The 22,621-nt window shown below is 41.0% G+C and overlaps 1 protein-coding gene across 1 annotated transcript in view; it reads left to right on the top strand.

Moving 5' to 3' along the window:
• adgrl2a (adhesion G protein-coupled receptor L2a) overlaps window positions 1-22,621 on the top strand; it is a 113,105-nt gene that overhangs the window by 38,608 nt on the left and 51,876 nt on the right. Inside the window, 2 exon segments of the mRNA XM_083768050.1 lie at window positions 2,156-2,369; window positions 18,005-18,114. Coding sequence (XP_083624176.1) covers window positions 2,156-2,369; window positions 18,005-18,114 — 324 coding nt within the window.

Raw genomic sequence — 22,621 nt, forward strand, 5'->3', positions numbered from 1 at the left:
AAAATGACTTTAGCCTTTGCAGGCGGTACCCGATACAGCAGAGCGCCATGCAGTCACTGGTTGCAACTAAACAGACGTCACATAAAGAATGTCACACATGACAAGAAAAGGTCCTGGGTAATTATATATATATATATATATAAAATCAGTTTTTCAGGTGCCAATCTCACAAACAAATTAGGCCATTTAATTATTGTTCAGGCCAGCAGTCTGTGAACTGTGCCTCATTAGGGGAAACGAGAGAGTCTGTAAACACTGTGGACCTCCCCATCAACCAAGACATAACACGTGCAGCCCACAACACTATTACTTACACGTCCAGCAAGGTAACAAAGTTCTCTTAGATAGATAGATAGATCAATATTTGTCATTGCAACGTGTACAACGAAATTAAAAGTGCCAACCAATCAGTGCATCATATCACAAAACAACATACTGTACAAGATAAAACAAAAACACACATGACTTCTTGTTATTGCACAACCCCAGCAGCACTAATGCACAAACATGTAATTTTCAGCTGTTATCGCACAACAAACCCTTATTATTGTACTTAAGATAATAGATAGTAATAGAAGGTAATAGATAATAGATAATAGAAACTAAAAAGTGTCGCAGCAACAGATCATTTTTTAGCAGCATTGAGTGCAACTACCGCTGTGGGATAGAAGCTGTTACTGAATCTGTTGGTCTTGGACCTGATCACTCTGTACCGTCTGCCTGATGGCAACAGTTCAAACAGTGAGTGAGCGGGGTGGGAAGTGTCTTTTATAATGTTCAGAGTTTTTTTATGACTGTGGACTGTGCAAATCCATATGCAGAATTAAGGTGTGAAAAGTTACGAAAATGTACCACATAAACCCTATCTTCCATATTTTCTGGAGTTCAGTGTGAAAATAGGCTATCTACAAGCTCACAACGCGCCGCAACATGAACACATTGTGAGCTCGCACATCGGCTATTCTCGGCAAAGTGATTTGGTGTAGAGGGTAAAAAAAAGGAGCGGAACTATAGTAGTGGTTAAAATGATGCATGTTTTCGAAGGGCCTCTCAAAGATCCTATAGTTTTATAGGTGTCATTGTTTATTCAATATTATTATTAGATATCCACTGTGATATGCAGTCATGATGAGGCCCAGCATTTCAAGCTGCCCCTGTTTTGTCACCGGTGGATGTGGAGCCACAGAATAAGTGAGCGACGTCTCTGGTGTATTCAAATTCCACTGAGGGGCAGCTCTGGTTATGATTAAGGTGCATATTTGTTGGCTCGACTCCCACTCTATTCTAAAAGACTTGACATGTAGCTCTGGGAAAGCTGTCCTGACAACAACAAAAAAAGTCCCTCGTTGGAATTGGAGAAAATGTAGCAAAACAGTTCACTTTGACCCTAAGCTCTGCTATTTGGCAGTGTTCACATTTCTGGAACACAAAGCCACAATATTGATTTTCTTTTCTTGAACCCTCCCCCTCCCGTATTTTTCTTCTTCCAGCCTCGCCGAACTTTTCAATAGCCTCCCTTCAATTGTCAGTGCTATGAAATGGATTAAATGCCACTCTCATGTTGTACAGTCAGGTATACAGTGCCATTGATGGACTTTGGTGTGTCTGTCTGTGTGTGTGTGTGTGTGTGTGTGTGTGTGTGTGTGTGTGTGTGTGTGTGTGTGTGTGTGTGTGTGTGTGTGTGTGTGTGTGTGTGTGTGTGTGTGTGTGAAATACATTTTGTATTTTATTAGGACTGGCTCAGACAGTAGCATCATAATGTAGGCTGTATGCTGCCCCAGACTCTACGAGTCAGTGATCGATCCGCATTCAGAACCAGTTTAAACTTAACTAACATCATTGGCCCGCCAGTCCTGCACTGACGTGTAAAATGTCTGCACGATATATCGATCTATCCTCCAAAAACCTAGGACAGCTCTACATTCAGGTCATCGGAACGCATATTTCAAATACATTTAGCTCGAGCTGTTGTCAAGCCTTCTATTTATACTGTCATCATTTTCAGCTCAAAGTCGAAATCGTCAAATCCTGCCAGATTGTTGCTCAACGAGGCAGTCAGTCACACATCTCCCTTATATTTCCAATTGTACTGATAAAAAATGCTCTCTCTCTCTCTCTCTCTCTCTCTCTGTCCTGTATTTTCTTCTCCCTATAGGGTTCAGCCGGGCTGCTCTGCCATTCGGCCTCGTGCGAAGAGAGCTCTCCTGCGAGGGCTATCCGATAGACCTGCGATGTCCAGGAAGTGATGTCATAATGATCGAGAGCGCCAATTACGGCCGGACGGACGACAAGATCTGCGACGCCGACCCGTTCCAGATGGAGAACATCAACTGCTACCTGCCCGACGCCTTCAAGATCATGTCACAGAGGTAAGGCTGAGCGGAGAGCTGTCACCGTGCCAGTAACAACATTGCAAACGTGATATGTTTGGATTAATTTGATCCTGTGATTGATGGCGCATAATTAGAAAGCCATTATTACAGCTTTTTAAAGGGTTCATTACAAGAGCATCTGTTTGAGTATGTTCTAACCCTTAGCCCCACTGCATAGCTGTTGGATACTTAAATAAACGCTTAAGGTCTGGTTCTTTGGGTGTTAGGTTAAGTCAGTGTGACTATCGCTGTTATAATTGCATTTGATGGACAGTAATACCAAGTAAATATAACCTGACACTGTCAAATAAAGCTGACTTATTTGCAAGTGAGGAGGACGGTGTGTGTGATGTGATTATCTCCCATGGCATTTGTACAGTAATACTCTCAGTAAAACCTTGACAAGCCAAATAAATAGCTGCTTTCAAACCAACTGGATAAAGCGCCAGTCCCACTGATTCCCACTTGGCACATTGCTCCCCAGGTGATCCCCTGGTGCCATGATTCACGTCCCCCATTGTACCTGTCTGTCTGGGACACTTTTATGCCCATATTTGGATATCTCTGTACATGTCTGCAGAGGGGACTTTGAAGTCCAAGAGATTTGCTCATCTGCTACAGTGTTATTATTAGTCAGATTAAGGCCAAACTCCAATCTGGCATGAAAGAGGCCTTTAAAGATGCCCCGTTTATCCCAGACGTGTTTGACCACAGAGATGCTTCATCGTTTTAAACATTACGGCTCCACTTGAGCGGTGTGAAGGAATATGATCCTGTACACCGCACATTTATGAAGTTACCATGTGTTTATGTACTGTACGTGCACACAGACACATGTGCGCACACACAGACACACGTATACAGACAAAGCACAAGTACACTTGCGTGCGTGCACACACACACACACACACACACACACACACACACACACACACATTGTTAGGCGCCAGTTGCAACACTGTCTACATGAGACCTCATCCATGAGGCCAGTTGCCACGTAGGGCTACCGTCTGAGCCAAAGTGCACAGGATAGAATGACATATGAGTGCCGCGGAGAGAGAGAGAGAGAGAGAGAGAGATATTGGTCGCTAGAAAACTGTCAGCAACCCGGCCGCTCCGCCTTGGGGAAATAAGAAATAATGAAATAAAAGGGAGCCCTTGTGTTCGGGGGGTTATTGTCGAGCCGTATTTGATGAAGTCAGATAGCTGACTCACGCAGTCTTGTCGCGGAGAGAGAGAGAGAGAGAGAGAGACAGAGACAGAGAGAGAGAGAGAGAGAGAGAGAGAGAGAGAGGGAGGGGGAGAGAGAGAGAGAGAGAGAGAGAGAGAGAGACAGAGAGAGACAGAGAGAGACAGAGAGAGAGAGAGAGAGAGATGCCCCAGACACACTCACAAAGAGAATCAAACACGGTGTATACGTGACGACGGTGTCGCGCGGCAGAGAATATAAGCTCAGTGTGAGCTTTTCTCGGTTGCTCGATGATGGAGCATAAATTAGGGTTTAGTCCATTGAAGCACAATGCAGGCTGAGCGAAGTCGGACTGCCAATCCCAAATAATGCAGGTTCATGTCTTTCTCTGTAGCCTCTTTGTAGCCAGAGCTATCAGTTTAGTCCAGATATTTGTATTTTTTATTGCATGTTTTCAATGTGCTTTTCTTTAACTTTATAAGAATGTTGTCATTCTATTGTAAAAGCCATGTTTTTTTTAATTTTTATTTGGAGCTGCTGTTTGTGTGGACTATCAATAATAGTGAAGTACTACGTAAAAATCAATGCATCATTTATTTTCCCTTCTTTCCTCTTTCATTGTATTGTGTGCATAATAATCAGGCCAAATACGAAACAATCAGAATGTCATGCGAATGCATTTCAGGGCACATTTACAGGGCAGATATTATACTATACATAGACGCATTGTGGGATTGAAGGTGGAAACAGAGCAAAGCGAGGAGAGCTTCAGTTTGAGAATGCGTCAATTGTTGTTGAATGTGACAGCTGTCACGAGGCGGCGATATTTATGCATCTCTCCTGTTCCCCAGTCAGTTCATGAGATACGGTATACGGGCTACATTGACTTAGATTGGATACTTTTAACACTGGCTTGTAGATTGGCAATTTTTGTTATTCGCCACACATTATTCACAGATGGATAAATGGCAGCTGATGGTAATAACGTTTCATTTAGGTGTTGCCATCTGTCAAAAATCTGTTCTATTCTTCCATTTTGTATTGTCTTGTAGGACAAGATCCTTTTTATTTTATTTTTTACACCCTCCTCCAGGATGACTCGCTCTGAATTATTACAGAGAAAAACAAAATTAAGATTTAATAGGGAAACTTATTGGAGATTGTTGGTTTGCTTTTAGGGGAATTAAATATTTAACCCATTCTGAACGGGAACCCGTTTTGGTGTCGGCATCATGTTATGCTTTAGCTATTTAAAAATAGCAGATCTACAAGCTCATATCGCGCCACTGTGTGGCGCGATACGAGCTTGTAGGTCTGCTATTTTTTGAAAAATCGAAGAACGACTGACATTTTTTAGAATCTGATTTCAGGTCAGAATGGGTTAATCAGACGAGTGTGTGTCCAGCGGAAACCTCGGTATGAATCTGATCTCAGGTCAGAATGGATTAAACACAAGCTTGCATTTTTAGTGACAAGCCCACCACCAGCAGCTAACAGTTGGCGACGAAGGCCATTCGCTTGACTCGGTATTGCATGCGGGACTAATTAGTGATTTCTTTTTTCTTTCTGTTTATTTATAGGGCCAGGCTCGAATAGGAAGAGAATGTAATGAAACAATGCCTCCAATGCCAAAATCAATTATCTTCAAAACCAGAAAAATACAGTGGATTTCTTTTGCTTATTTGAAGTGTACGAGTATGGTCTTTCGTAGCCAGGAGGTCGGAAGTCTTCTCAAGTCAAAACTATGCTCTCTCTGAGCTAAAAGTAAACTGAATTTTTCCATATGTGGGCTATTATTATGGCTATATACTCCACTGCACATTATAGTACATACAATAAATAACCATAGTTTTTTTTTTTAGTCTTGCTCTCTACTGTACGGTCCTCATCAATACAATAATTGAGGAGTGGCCAATATTTGTCTCTATAATTGCGAAGGTCTACTAATTTCCGTCAGGGAGAGGGGGGAAGAAGTACATTAGCACATGTGTGGAATACTGTGTTCACTTTTAAACATCCCTAAATTGATGTCATCCCATAGTGTGGAGAATTGGATTGAGGCTTCACTGAGTTTGATGGATCCTGTTGGCACTCCAGCGTTGTTTTTATATCTGGTTGGCATATTATATTCATGAGCACAATGATTTTATGAAAATAGCCCTAGGAATGCATGTGGCTCAATTAGAGTGTTCAGCTGCAAGCAATTAGTTGACTCAAGTGGGTGATAATGGGGTACAGGAATCCTGTACGTGGGCAACTCCCTGGCAGATGTGAAAATGAATGGCAATAGTTTATTAAATAATGAATTCATTGATACGAATATTAATGGTTGCACTTTTTTAGGAATGTTGGACATTTTCCTAATACTCTTACATTTTCTGTATTTGGTATTTAATTCCTACCAGCATTTTTTCTTTGTCTTTGTCATTATGTCGGGATATTCTTGACGGGTTATTTTTGAGTCATATAGCTTTCCGAAATTATGTCGTTTTAATTTGTGTGAATTTCAGCCTCTGTGGGGCTGAATGACCAATGATCAATGATGACGTTTTAAATGAAAAAATATAATTTAAAAAAATATATATTAATTAATTAATTAAAATATGTTGTATTATTGCAACGCTGGGTTAAGGTAAATTATGATGCAATTTGTGCCAGCCAAGTCTATGGACTTTGTTTAAGGTAATGACAACATATAAGACGTCATCTCGCTGATATAAAAATAAGTATTTATTTTTGAGGGGCGCCAGCCCCTCCTATGTACAGGTTTAATTTAGTTTGTTTTTAGTTCAATGTTTGGTTCAAAAACGCCATTGACAATGAAGGGAAAATGTACGTCATCTTGTCCCTAACACAAACATTAAAGAGAATTTAATGTTTGTGTTGACACCATTTGTTTCACATCACTATTAACATCACCTAATCAACATGAGTTAGACTTTAATATATTAGCGCCCCTCACTTCACATGGGTGTGATTTTTTTCCCCCCTGGACATGAGAACATCAACATGGGCCTCATTTCAGTGATTCTTATTTCAGTGACCATTTTGACCGCTATATGCATATAATAATATACTATACTACAATATACTATACTATACTAATATGCTATAATATACTGCAGAGCTAGCTAGTCACAACAACGATTGGAACTAAAACTAAAGCTCGTCACACCAGCATAGTGCATACAAGGCTAAAAATTGTAATATACTTAAAATATATCCCAATACATTTCGGCGATGAGTTAATTTGCCCATGAGCTTGCCATCTGATACTTAACCCATTCTGACCTGAGATCAGATTCATACGAGGTTTCCACTGGACACACACTGGTCTGATGAACCCATTCTGACCCGAGATCAGATTCTAAAAAATGTCAGTCGTTCTTCGATTTTTCAAAAAATAGCAGACCTACAAGCTCGTAGCGCGCCACTCGGTGGCGCGCTATGAGCTTGTAGATCTGCTATTTTTCAATAGCTAAAGCATAACATGATGCCGACACCAAAATGGGTGCCCGTTCAGAATGGGTTAACTGTATTGATCCTAATCTGACCGCCGCTGTTTATCAGAATACCTGGAGGGACTGGAGAAGACGACAATTTCGTCTTGATTAATCATTTTCATGAAAAGCGGCACATGCAGATATGAGATATGAATAAGTGGCCCCCATCTATTGATTTATTTTTTGACTAATGAGCTTCATTGTAAGTATTCAATAACAAGGTCATTGATCGCTGTAACATAACAGCGGCCGCGCCCGTGGATCGTATCATTATCAAGGGAGATCAATGTAGATGGCGCTCTAATCATGGTTGCTACATTTATCCAGCGAGGAGCCCCTCGGATGTTTGACTCACTCAGTTTGATTTCCAAATAATTCCTAATCAAGCTAATTGTTGCCATTCATCGTTGGGTATTTAACCCATTCTGACCTTAGATCAGATTAAAGAAATGTCTATTACATCCTGACAGTTTCATTATTAACCCATTCTGACCTGAGATCAGATAAAAAAAAATGTCAGTCGTTCTTCGATTTTTTCAAAAATAGCAGACCTACAAGCTCGTATCACGCCACTCGGTGGCGCGCTATGAGCTTGTAGATCTGCTATTTTTCAATAGATAAAGCATAACATGATGCTGACACCAAAATGGGTGCCCGTTCAGAATGGGTTAAAAAAAAGGTGCTTCTTCAGAAAACACCTTCTAGCTTGATGGCACGGTTTATTATAAAAATGAAGCTCTTGGCTGATGTCCACAGACTGTTGCTTATAAAATAGTTATGTATAAGATGGTAATGCCTTGCATTATTCAGTTAAAGTCCCGTGAATGACCTGATGTTCTTTTTATTTTTTTTGTTTATTACCCTCACAAAATACTTTTTTATATATTCGTCATTAGACTTGCTTTGTTTGTACAGAAACAGGAGAACGGTAAAAACAAACAAACAAACTAATAAATAAATAAAAAGCCTGTCCATCAGATGATGTTTGGCCCATTGAATAATGCTAGGTGCTTTACACTATTTATATCAGTGACAGGAGTGCTGGCGATGCTCTCCAAGGAGCTGGTTGTTGCCGCCTGACAGCACACTGCCTTGTAGTTCCCCTCCGTACATATGGTGTGTTAGTGTTTATTTAACCCATTCTGACCTGAGATCAGATTCATACGAGGTTTCCACTGGACACACGCCGGTCTGACGAACCCATTCTGACCTGAGATCAGATTCTAAAAAAATGTCAGTCGCTCTTCGATTTTTCAAAAAATAGCAGACCTACAAGCTCGTATCGCGCCACTCGGTGGCGCGATATGAGCTTGTAGATCTGCTATTTTTAAATAGCTAAAGCATAACATGATGCCGACACCAAAATGGGTGCCCGTTCAGAATGGGTTAAAGCACGTCCCATTAAGATTTCATAAAGGTCCGGGCCTTCTAACGGGGTGGACGCCAGTTCACCAGGCATGAAACTAGCGCTCCAATAGAAGGGCTTTTCGTGAAGCGGTGATTGACCTGTTAAGAGACGAGGCCTTTCTAAATCTATATAGTTTTCTGAAAGACTCATGTTGTGCTAATTTGCTATATCAGTTTGTGCTCACACTTTTTCCATGTCTAGGAACCACAAAATAAAAATGTATTTTATTTGGCTGCGGACCCCCCCATCTCAAAATATCTTGTTTCAGACGTTCGGTTTAATATAGATTTGCACACATTGTCGTGATTTTTCCAAAAATAAATTGCAGATCTACAAGCTTGCAGTGCGGCAAGAAGTGAGACCTTGTATTATCTGCAATTTTGTAATATCTAAAATCAAAAAATGACACTGATGCATTCCCGGTTTTAATGGGTTAAGAGAAATGATAAAATAACAATAGCTGAGAAACGGAGGAACATCAATATTGTGAGACAAACACCAGCTAATAATAAATCCAATTATAATATTTTTTATACAAATTAAAATTACACATAGCTCTTAGATTGGGGGGGGTTTGGGTTACCAGGGGTCCCCAGCAAAATTGGTAAATACAACGTCACAATCATTTTAACCACTTTAATCATATAAAGCAGATGTAAAGCTCACAGTGTCTTGAACGTATTACGATTTTTCTTTTTCTTTTTTTAAGTACTCTATTCTGGATGTTGCTGGTCTCCCACAGCCAAATACATATCGTATATATTGTTGACGTGAAATATTTTGGAGAACCACTGCTCTGAGCTACTGTACCAGCAGTTATCTCCACTGGTTCAACAGGCAGATCAATCATTTTAGGTTCTTCTTTTTCAATGGCACTTTAAATACGGAAGTAATTAGCACTTGCTATTGAAGCCTAGCCACCAGTAATGCATTCTGCCACTGCCACTTAAATTAAAAACCCTATACTTAGTTGATCGAATTCCCAACAAGGGCACTGCATGAAATATCTTTGCCAAGAAAATGGACGATCTACAAGCTCATAGTGCATCACGCTGAGATGCGTTAGAGGAGCTTTGTAAGATCAGTTATTTACGCCAAATGCATGTCCTGAAATAGGGATGCTGGGGTGATAGCAATTTGACTTATTTATGACTATATATAATGCCATTTACTGATTTTTTTAAATCAGTTGTGGAGAAGATGAAGACACACAAAGTCAGGCTAGTGTTTCCCTTGGCCTTAGTGTTTGGCTAGAACCCCCCCCCCCCCCCCCCACTGAGCAGCAGTAAGATATAGTGTAAACACAAAGCATGTGACAGCAATTACTAGATCCTGGGATGTCTCCCCCGGATATTAGGTCAGGCACAATGTTGAAGGTGGTCATTGGATGCAAACGGTTAATTTCTAACAACCCACTTCCTGAAACATTATTAGACCACCCTGTGGTAAATGGTTAAACCCTACTGATATTGAGAGTGATTACATGCGCGCGCGCGTGTGTGTGTGCGTGCGTGCGTGTGCGTGTGCGTGTGTGTGTGTGTGTGTGCGTGTGTGTGCGTGTGCGTGCGTGGCGACTCTGTAGCACTGTATATACGGTTGCGTGTGTGAGACAGAGCGAGGGCGTGTTTTCCTTTTGCAGTGCATTGTTTCTTTAGCTGCTGTTTTTTTTTGTGAGTCCCTGGAAATGATTTAATTTTCTAGTGGCCTCTGCTATCAACGGGCGGCCTCTTGAGAGAGATGTCTGCCTTGATAATTGTGCCATGAACCTCATCAGCATTTCAGATGAAATGGAGCTAGACGGGTCACTTTGAGTTTAACAGACGCTAATTTGATTGAAATTCAAACTGGGAGCCACGGGAAGTAAATTGTACGCCTTTCTGCAATGGCTTCCTCTCACTCATGCCCGCCTCTCTTTCTCCTCCAGATACGCAGAAATTGCTTTTTTGCCCCGGCTGGCCATATATTTTCTTTTGCGCTTTGTGAATTTGAAATAGCTGCGCCTTCTGTCTTTTTCAAAGCTCGGGAAGTGCCAAGGGGTTGGGCGAGACCGAGAGGCGGTAGAAAAACAATCTAGACTTCCAACAGATTAGAAGCCAATGTTGCACAAAGTACTGGTGCCTGGAATTCACCGTGGTGGCATGGTACCTGATTTGAAGGAGATTGTGTTTTTTCCCTGTACTCCAGTACTACTAACATGTAGTGTTTCACATCATATTCACTATCATCAGCCTCCATAACATTCACTCTAAACAGCCACATAGAATCGTGTTAGCATAGAAGCCGTAGCGGTGCCAAAGTCAACGTTTTGGTTACGGTCGGTGGCAAAACACAGTCAGTAGCATCCTGACTGATAGTGTAATGTAAGCGCTTGGTCTGGGTAAAAAAAACAAAAACATGTATGGCATTTTTCTCTCTTGAAGCAAGCTATTATTCAATTATACCCTTAATATATCTCACTGACCAATTATTCCTTTTGCATGCTTTATGATGGCAGATTGGCAGTGTAGGATGGTTAAATTGGACGTGGTTGCGTGGCATCGGGAGTGCTATCAGTTACACCTCGTTGGCATCTTATCATAATTATACCTTTCTGTGTCAGCATACTGTGCTCATTTTAGAAAGCGTTGGATTTGGGTGGTGCTGGTGGTGTTGGTGGTAGTGACTTTCTTAACCCATTCTGACCTGAGATCAGATTCATACGAGGTTTCCGCCGGACACACACTGGTCTGATGAACCCATTCTGACCTGAGATCAGATTCTAAAAATGTCAGTCGTTCTTCGATTTTTTTCAAAAATAGCAGACCTACAAGCTCGTATCGCGCCACTCGGTGGCGCGATACGAGCTTGTAGGTCTGCTATTTTTAAATAGCTAAAGCATAACATGATGCTGACACCAAAATGGGTGCCCGGTCAGAATGATGCCTGGCTCTCCCAAAAGGTCAGGGATGTGATGGGCTTAGATTTTAAAGGCCTCTCTTCTCTGGCCAGCAGTGAGAACATGTGTGGAGGTTGAGAAGAACTCACACTTATTTACATGAGTAGATCATCTGTGTAGAAATGCTTTCATTGAAATGCATGCTATTATATTTTCTCTCTTTTTTTTCCCGACAGACTTACAGCACATCACAATGCGTTGTTAATTAACTGTCTCTGATATTTTCACTATTTCTGAAAATCTTTGAACATTTTGGAAAATAGTTCAACACCAGGTTGAAAATGGTTTATGAATCATGAATGGGTGTACAAGGGAAAGAGGCTACATAGTACATGAGATTACTTTTATCATATACAATCATTATTGTAGAACAATTGTTTATAGGAGCTAAAGAGCAACCTTATCTAATCACATCCTCAAACAATTACGGTAGCTGATGATGTTAAATTGGGTCATCTGTACTTAATGTTGCGTTAATCAACATATTTTATAGGTTTTGCTGTAATCTGACCCACAGTTAGTAATATTATAGTAAATCTCTTTTCCATTTAGAATTTTAAACCTACTGTACCAGTTCATTTACTCAGATAAATCATAGCATCTCTCTTTACCCCATGATGAAGGCAGTCATGATTGGCAATCAAGACATTGATTAAAATGGAATGGTTCACTCTGGAGAAAGACTGCCTCGGTGCCGTCGACATAATTATTTATTATGTACATACTTAATTACTACTGTAGCCCCAGAGCCAACCAGAGTCAGAAATATCATATTTTACATATCTTTAATTAGTCCTCATTTGGAGACCTTGTGCCTCGGCAGGCCCAAAAGGTGAACTTTTCATGGGGGTAAATTTCAATTACATGCTACTACGCTCCTAAATTGAGGGTTAGCAACAAGCCTATATAGAACACTCATTAAGGCTTTTTCAATTGGTCTCAGGAGGTGGCAACCGTGGCATGCCCACAGTTTCATAGAGAAGACAGGCTCCCATAGATCAGGGACCCCCCTGGCTCCCTAGCCAGTTTCATAGAGAAGACAGGCTCCCATAGATCAGGGACCCCCCTGGCTCCCTAGCCAGTTTCATAGAGAAGACAGGCTCCCATAGATCAGGGACCCCCCTTGCTCCCTAGCCTTCCACAGTTTCATAGAGAAGACAGGCTCCCATAGATCAGGGACCCCCCTGGCTCCCTAGCCTTCCACAGTTTCATAGAGAAGACATGCTCCCATAGATCAGGGACCCCCCTGGCTCCCTAGCCTTCCACAGTTTCATAGAGAAGACAGGCTCCCATAGATCAGGGACCCCCCTGGCTCCCTAGCCAGTTTCATAGAGAAGACAGGCTCCCATAGATCAGGGACCCCCCTGGCTCCCTAGCCTGCAGAAATTACGGCAATACATCAGAAAGATCTATCAAATCAACACTTGCACTCACATTGAGCCATCGGAAATATGGGCGAATATTTTCTTTGTCCAACGCCTCCCCACGTTTGAATACATTAACATGAGGAACAGTGGCTGGCACTGGCAGGTCTTATTAGCGTCATGCATTTTATTCGTGATTTCATTCTATTTCATCGGCCAATGTGTCACCAGTGTGGCAGTATTCTCGTCGCAATCTGTTGGGGTAAAGCATTGTCATTTATATTATTCTCGCTTGATATGCTCATACATGAGCTAAAAGCATGGGGTCGTGAAAAGTGTCCGCATAAAATATGGAGAGTGCTGCTCTGTACCGTTGAAATATTACCTGTTAAAATATAAAAATAAAAACATGCTCCCACAGCCAGGCGGTGCATGTTTAACTTCTATGCAAAATTCTAGTATTCACATAATAAAGAAAAAATGCTTTGCAAGACCACTCCCCAGCACACACACACACACACACACACACACACACATGAGAAATGACATGTGTATAGGGGTGCACATGTCATCTTTCCCTGATGAAGACCTGGAATTTTTATAGAATATATTTTGTTTTAAACTTTACTTCCTCTCCTCCACATTTTTTGAGTGTTCAAATCTCTTCTTCTTTAAATAATTAAATAAATACATTTTCTCTGAAAACATTTAGTAAAATGCAATAGCAAAAAGTGCCGATCTACACACATCACAATGCAACGCGTAGGGAGCTTTGCTATTTGTGCATGACACCGTTGTATGACGAAGTATAAAATAGGCTAATTGATTTTAGTCAATTATCAAATATTTATTAGTACATTTTTGTGTCAATATATTGATGTAATGCACTTCTCAATTACTTAATGCATTTTGACCTGACGACGATTCTACAAATGCCTTCTAAATCAGTTTTCTGAAAAACCTTTGTTTCTATGTCAGTGGTTCTCAACCAAGAAGCAAAGATTTTAGTTAAAAACGTTCACTCTGAAAGAATATATGTTCAAAGATTTGCGCCACATCTTCGCGATTTTTCAAAGATAGCAGATCTACAAGCTGATCTGCTGTTTTTCAAAGATAGCAGATCTACAAGCTGATCTGCTGTTTTTCAGCAGCTACTGCTAAAGCATAACATCATGCTTAAAACACCAAAATGAATGGATTCATGAATCAATTAATCAAACAAACACGTAATCAATAGAATAATTGCTAAGAATATAATTTATATTTTAAGCCTTTTGATGGCACTCCCCTGATTGAGAATTGACATGCATGGTGTTGTTATTGCACTGCTGTCAATTTAGAAAATATACTTTAAATTTGATTTCATGGGGTTCTAGCTGCCTTTACCAAACAAAATAAATCAATTGTAAATGTTCTTCCTTCGTGGGAAAAAAAGCCTGTGCCTGTGAATTATTTTAACGGTCAAATAAGGTGTGTGTGTGTGTGTGTGTGTGTGTGTGTGTGTGTGTGTGTGTCTGACTCTGTGTGTGTGTTTGTGTGTGTGTGTGTGTGTGTGTGTGAGAGAGAGAGAGAGAGAGAGACTGTGTGTGTGTGTGTGTGTGTGTGTGTGTGTGTGTGTGTGTGTGTGTGTGTGTGTGTGTGTGTGTGTGTGTGTGTGTGTGTGTGTGTGTGTGTGTGTGTGTGTGTGTGTGTGTGTGTGGAGAAAAGAAGCCAGCCTTGGGAGATTAATTGCCTTCAGTGCTGGTCAGAAAAAATATATTCCAATGGCTAATTCTGCTCCTGGAGTTATCATGATTTAGTGGAGCTTTTCAGTTGAACACCGACTGGGGCTGTTTGTTCCCCTCATCGGATGGTTTTTTACTGTGCTGCCAAGAGACTGTACAATATGTACCCACGGCATGCAGATGAGATAGTGACGCTGTTGGGTGGAAACATCGTATGTCCAAAAACCTTCCTTTTTTTATTTTGTGCAATGCTCTTATACTGTATGATGAAGTAGGGTATTAACCCATTTTTCGGCGGGAACCCCCCTTTTAGTGTTAGCATTATGCTATGCTTTAGCTATTGAAAAATAGCAGATCTACAAGCTCATAGCGCGCCACCGAGTGGCGCGCTACAAGCTTGTAGGTCTGCTATTTTTGAAAAATCTAAGAACGATTGACAATAGAAACATAGCTTTTTCAGAAAACTGTCATTTTCAAACAGACATTTTTTTCCAAAATGGAAAAAGTTGAAATATGGAGATACAAGGTTTGTGCCCGAGATAGCGCTGACATGCTGGTCTTCAGTTGGGAACACACACAACATGGCTGGTCCATTCCCATGCTATACTGTACTACAGCACTACCTGCCTGCTCTGGCTTCATGTGAATAACACAACAAACACACATATAAACACTTTTCTGTTTGCCTTTTAGTCTTCATACTCACACATTGCACAGTCAGGGAAGATAATGTCAAATTACTGAAATAAAAACAAGAGAGAAATATAGGGACAATAGCTGATATGGAAGTTTGTATAGATCAGCTATTTCTGCTTTGTTATGTATGAAACTCTTTCACTATGGAAACGATTTTGACAAAATAATTTAGACTATCTCAAATAATTGCGATTGGACCATTATGTAATCATTTACATGTGATCTCTGGGTAGGGCTGCAACTATATATATATATATATATGTATATATATATATATATATATATATATTTTTTTTTTTTTTACATCAATCCATGTACTGTACCATGTTTTATATTCCATTATATAATAATATTATATTATTTATTCCACAATGGTGTCGTTCAAAAGCAGTGGAAATAGCACATCTACGCATTGTGAGCTTGTAAAGTTGTAGGTCGTAATTAGTCTATTTCAATAGTTTGGATTTTCTTTTTCTTAAAAAAAAACAACAACTTTTATTTAAACCTTTCGCCTATGATGACACGTCCAAAATAGGGATTGATTGTTTTATATACAGTTAGCAAATCAATGTTGTATTTAATATTGATTTATATTGTTTAACCCATTCTGACCGGGCACCCATTTTGGTGTTGGCATCATGTTATGCTTTAGCTATTTAAAAATAGCAGATCTACAAGCTCATATCGCGCCACCGAGTGGCGCGATACGAGCTTGTAGGTCTGTTATTTTTTTTTAAATCGAAGAACGACTGACATTTTTAGAATCTGATCTCAGGTCAGAATGGGTTCATCAGACCAGTGTGTGTGTCCAGTGGAAACCTCGTATGAATCTGATCTCAGGTCAGAATGGGTTAAATCTACTAGTGTGATTAACTGTGTCTCTAAACGGGTATGCTGTACTGTATATGTAAAGCGACTTTGAGAGCTTAGAAAACGGTTATGTAAATCTGAGGTGTTATTATCTCTGGGCGCTGCAAAAATCAGCAGAACAGAGTTATTGATATGGATTGTTCACATCACTTATTATGTCCACTCTCTTTTGCGCCCGGTCGGTCGCAAAGATGGCCCCCCCCGCCTGAGGTATTGATGTCATTACCGTGGGTCCAGTCCAGTGAGGGGCAGCAGGGGGGTGGTCAGTTAACTCCCCAGACATATGAACGGTGCTCCTGGTTCAATTAGAGATGTCTCCCAACACACACAACATGCTAAAGGTCACTATTCATACCAGATGAGAGGGGAAGAGAGATGTATCGTCGCAATGTTTCACTGAAGCAGGAGGGTCACAAGAGGTTGTATACCTTTTGTGGGGTCTCTGCGCCAATGCTCCCAACCTTATGTGGAGGTTGTATACCTTTTGTGGGGTCTGCGCCAATGCTCCCAACCTTATGTGGAGGTTGTATACCTTTTGTGGGGTCTGCGCCAATGCTCCCAACCTTATGTGGAGGTTGTATACCTTTTGTGGGGTCTGCGCCAATGCTCCCAGCCTTATGTGGAGGTTGTATACCTTTTTGTGGGGTCTGCGCCAATGCTCCCAACCTTATGTGGAGGTTGTATACCTTTTTGTGGGGTCTGCGCCAATGCTCCCAACCTTATGTGGACGCACTTATTTAGCCCATCTGTCCACAGATTGGTTTAGATCATGGGTGGCTTTCGAAGAATCTTTATTTTAATGATCAGTCAATTGTGTTCTGGAACTATTCTAGTATATGTAGCTTAGAAAACGCTCCCCCACAGTTTTAAAGAACAATACCACAAGAACGTTATTATATATTCACATTATTATTTTTATATTGATGTTCTATTATCAATTAAATCTTAGTGTTTTGCAAATTATTTGGGGGCCCACTCGCAATGTCAGTCTTCCCTGGCCCACGGGCTGTGAGTGAACCACTGGTCTATACACATCTGGGACATGTTCTACTTGGTTTTTCTTTTTTAGCTAAATTTATTCAAAGAGTATACATTATGACATTATATTCAAATTTTGCAAAGATAATACAACTCTTTGGTTTTAAAATGTTCTCCCACAACTCCCTTCCACCCCTCCCCACCCACCCACCATCCTTCCCCACGTGGCCAGGCATACATTTTATACTTTGTGAACAATAAATCGTTTTTAAAAGACATACATACAAATATTGTATGTATGTCCTCATAATATGCTATAGAGCGAAAAACAATGGCTGAACAAATGAAACGGAAACCGAAAGGCATTGACCTTGAAACGATATGGCTTAACCCATTCTGAACGGGCACCCATTTTCGTGTCAGCATCATGTTATGCTTTAAAGCTATTGAAAAATAGCAGATCTACAAGCTCATATCGCGCCACCGAGTGGCGCGATACGAGCTTGTAGGTCTGCTATTTTTGAAAAATCGAAGAGCGACTGACATTTCTAGAATCTGATCTCAAGTCAGAATGGGTTCATCAGACCAGTGTGTGTCCAGTGGAAAGCTCGTATGAATCTGATCTCAGGTCAGAATGGGTTAAACGGCATTCACATTCACAACAGTGAACAACATTGCCAACGTTCTAACTCTAACATAAAGCATCAATTGTTTCACCCATTGTGACTGAACTGAACCGACTTCCACCACAGAAATGTAGTCACTCTGAGCCTGAAGAGCTGATGTGTTTCTGGGTACTTTTTCCCATTGCTGCACTGAATTAATCTCAGCTCCGGTTTCTTGTGTTTTGTAGCAACTCCTCCTCTGTTTCTTAGGATGTGTTTGTAGAAATACATGGTATGGATTTATCTGAAATCTCAAGGATTTGAAGTTGACCCGCCCCTCCCCTTTGTGTTTGTGACCAGGTGTAACAATCGGACCCAGTGCATTGTGATCACGGGTTCGGACGTCTTCCCTGACCCCTGCCCCGGGACCTACAAGTATCTGGAGGTCCAGTATGAGTGTGTGCCCTACAGTAAGTGTGAACCTTCTGTCGTCAATTGAAATGTTCCCCCAAGGATGCCTTTCAACACCCCACCTCATTCTTAGCTACTCTTTCTTAATAACCCACCCACCTCTCTCTCTCTCTCTCTCTCTCTCTCAATGTTTCCTTCCTTCCCTTTGTCTCACTTGCCGTTGTTTTGCTTTTGGTTATGTCCTTCTCCCCCACACCACACCACACTTCTTCTAGCGCCTCCTCGATTGTCTCTCCTTTCCTTCCATCCGTGTCTTTTCATGAGCATCCCCTCATAAGAGATGACCTGTAAAACCCTTTGTTCCTCCTTCTATATGCTGCTTCCATTATTGATGTGCTCACCATGTTTTCCAGCAGACTTTCCCGTGCCAGGTTATGAGGTAGCAGACTACAGGGGCAGGGTGATAGAAGTCACGCTGACTGCAGATGAGGGCAAACCAGTGCACCATTACTCAGTCTCGCACGGAGAACGAACTATCAGTGGAGAAACAGCGCATCGTAATGGCTCAATAGCCCCCTCGGTACAACAGGTGTTGGAATATGTTAACAGATGTTCCGTTACATAACGGAAAACAGAGCGGCTTTACATATAAAGTCAACAAGGTAATATTTCATGCGAACAGATAGCGTTAACATTTAGCTGCACGTCGGATGACTAAAATATTCATTGCCATTCAGCCGCAAACAATCTTTAGATTGCCTTTTGCATTAAAATTCCGCTCTGTCCTTTAAGCTTCCATTTTCATTAGCAATTTGTGGAGCTAAAAGAGCCATCTAACCTTTACTAACTGATTAATCACCAGGAATTACGTGAATTGCCAGAATCACTAATCAGGTGGAACTGAAATGATTAGAGTAGCTAGTGATGGCAAGGTAGTCCTTTAGCAGTATTTGATGCACAGATTACATGTATTCTAGTTTCATATTGTCTGTAGAAGTTAATCTAATGTTAATTTAATACCAGGCCATTAACCGAGATTATGATTATTTTTGTAAGACATCACCTATAACCATTATACTGTAGAATTTTAAACGAGTGACATCATCATACAACAGACCATGAATTATGCATTACTAGGATGGCGCTCATACTGTTAGTCGTTCGTACTGTTACGTGACGCAAATTTTATGCAAAGCTCGGCCAATCAGTTAAGAAGACGGGTCAGGTTAGCCAATCAGGGACTTATGCTGGACTGTACTTATACGACCCTAGGCGAGGTTGACGACAGGGCCTTTCTGTGTGGAGTTTGCATTTTCTCTCCATGTCCCCTAGGGAAGGTACATTCACAAATCACATACAGTAATCCTGGTCTCTTTACTGCCTCCCCTACTGTGATAAGAAGCGGCATGTTCACTCCAAATTCAGACCAACGACCAAGGTCGCAACTCGCAACCAGTGACGTATTGGTCACAAAACTCACAATCAATGGCTTATTGGTCGTGACCTACACACAGTGTGACACGCACACACACACACACACACACACACACACACACACACACACACAGAGTCTGTGAATTACAGTATAGATGTTCCACAGTGCCAGGTCGCCTGCCCCAACCATTTCCCCCATGAAGTTAAATCAGAATATGTAAGTGAACATTATTAGGGAGCAAACCTCATTACAACTCAAAGGTTAATGTCTGCGAGGCTTTTCGAGGACCTGTAAATTAATAATAGAATCGGGCTATAATGAGCATTGGATTCAGCCTTAATGGAGCATGGCCAAATATACTCACTTTTGCCTCAAACCGTCGACCTGTGTTGGTTTTCTCCAACTATAGTCCGTGTGCCTCCAGACCAAAGTGAACTATCGATTGCACCTCTCGCTGTGCAACTTCAAACCGTAATGGTGGGATTAGCCTTAAGGTGCACTTGACTTGTGCACACCTGCTGTTGCTCTGGGCTTCTGGTTGCTCCATGTGCACCAAGGCATCAGTCAGATCTGCACAAACACGCGTCTGTGATATGCGACTCCTGGCAAAGTGTATCTAATAAGTGATTCCCTGGTGATCGTCCCTCCCTTCCAACATTGCATTTTGTGAAGCGTGCGTGACTTTAGTCCCATCTGTTTGCTTCTCAAGGAGCTCCATGCCCACACAGAATAGGACCACGAATACAGAACGTGTCCTATCTCAACTGTCTTGGTAAGTGATTGTTGTCACTAGGGGTGTGAATCTTTTGTTATCCCCACAAATTGATTCGATTTCGATTCCGATTCTTGAGGTCGTGATTTGATCCAAATCGATTCTCGATTCAAGATTGATTCTCAATTCAAAATGATTAATTATTTTGATCCCTTGCCAATAAACGTGCCTGTATGTCATTCAGTGTTCAATAACACTATTGACTGATGCAAATATATTAGCTTGCAAATAATTGACATACATACAGTAACATTAATGTAACACACACACACACACACACACACACACGCACCAACATGAAGAAAATAAATAGGTAACAACATTTTTGGAAATTGAGAATCGATTCAGAATCGTGGAAAATAAGAATCGCTATTTTTACACGAATCCAAAAAAGAATCCGCCACCCCTAAGTGTCACCCCTGTATGGTCGAATCCAGTCCTGTGTAGTCCAGTCCAGCCTTTTCCCCCTCAAGATAGACTGTGATGTGTAAGCCGTGCCTTTTCTTCCCCCTAACTAATCCTGCGTCTCTTCTTGTAAGTGTCCATGTTTTCCCGATGACCAATCAGTTTGTTGAAAACATTAAATATGACGTTGCGGTATAGAGTGAGACTTATGGCAGGGAGTAACTGTAGTGTGGCAGGATTTACTGAGCTTTTGCACTGATCCTAACGTTTTCATTGATGGATGATCATACATATCAAAATCCAGATTTAGTTACCAAAAATGGCAGTGGCCCAAAACCTTAGGAATTTGTCCCCCATTGTCCCCCATTTTCTGAAGATGTTTTGCAAGACAAGATATTAAATCCCTGTTAAGCTGATCAGTGACTGCAGAACAGACTTGAAGGAAGTGGTAGAGGTTAGTTCGATTGAGCTGCCCCCCCCAAAAATCCGGAATAATCTTTGTTCAGAATCATCATTATTGTCATTGGTGAAATAGTTTACTTGTTTATGAGCCCGTAACGTTGTTGCATTCATGGGCCTGTGCCGGGTTCAAAAGCAACGTTTTCTTATAGCCTGGCTGTTTTTTTTGTGTTTAACTGTATTTTTATTATTTGCTAAATTAATTATATTAAGATTCAATTTCAGTCTAGGTGTATATTTTCAGATTGGATACATTTAATTATCTTGCTTTCTCGCAAAACAAGTGTTGGGTAGGCAAGCAGTGAAAAGCCGACTGTTGATAAAAATACAATTGACATTAGGAATAATCCAAATTTCCCTGTAAACCACTTTGTGGTTTACAGAGAAATTTGTTCGGCAGGCAGAAATCTGTTCAAAATTACGTGCAGGGTCTTACTGAAACGCATAATCCCCACCTCATCTTTTTTAGGTGGGAGAGAGAGAGAGAGAGAGAGAGAGAGAGAGAGAGAGACGTTATATCTGAGCACCAGCCCAGCATGACTCTGGCCTGAGTAAATACTGCAGAGTGAAATTCTTACCTGACAGCCCCGGGACCAGAAAGGCTGTGCCTAGACCCAAAGCATTGGCTCCCTAACCAAGAGTCTTTGTGTCCTTTGACATTTAAATGGCAGTTGAATAACAGAAAGTAATAGATACTTTTTCTTTTAGTTATTTCACCTCAATGAATCATTCATTATCCTCGTCGACATTAAGCTTTTGCATTGTCACCTACAAGTAAAGGCTGAAACCAACCACGTACATTTCAACCATTTTATTTTTTATTTAATTTTTCTTCATCCTAATAATGTGGTTCATGTCAAGAGCCACCCTCATTATCACCATGCACAAGCCAGGGATGGTCGTTCACCTTCACCTTTGCACCTTCTGAATTGGCTGCGGTAATTGCCTCGGAAAAGGGAACATAAAGCAAAGAAGTGTCTTCATTAAGGCTCCTCTTGAAATTGTGGGAGAAAAATTATGAAATAAAACCACTATGGCTGTTGCTATGCTACTGTGTAAAACAAAGAGGGGAGAAAAACAGGCATATCTGCCTGCACTAACATGACTTCTAAGCCATCAGTGCCATTTGTGCCAGCTACTACTACTACTATCTCGGTTATACACATATATTGTGTACTCTTTATATACTAGGCCTATATGATTTCCCCATATGTACAGTAGTATGGCCACAATACAATACTATTGTAGCCATGCTACTGTACATATGGGGGAAATCATTTACTGTAGACTCTGCAGTACATGATTGTCCCTTGCATAGCATGTATAGTTTAAATGATGTTATTTCTCTATTTGCTTCCTGATGCTTAAATAATGCTGGAGCCACTAATTGAGTCTGCAGTGGACAGCAGACATATCAGCCAAGTTGATACAGACAGTTGGCCAGTCTAGCCTGTGCTAAAGTACATTACATGCAATTCAAAGGGAGCCTCGGACT

The sequence above is a fragment of the Protomyctophum parallelum genome, assembly GCF_964188405.1.
Source record: "Protomyctophum parallelum genome assembly, chromosome: 6".
In the NCBI taxonomy this organism is placed as follows: Eukaryota; Metazoa; Chordata; class Actinopteri; order Myctophiformes; family Myctophidae; genus Protomyctophum; species Protomyctophum parallelum.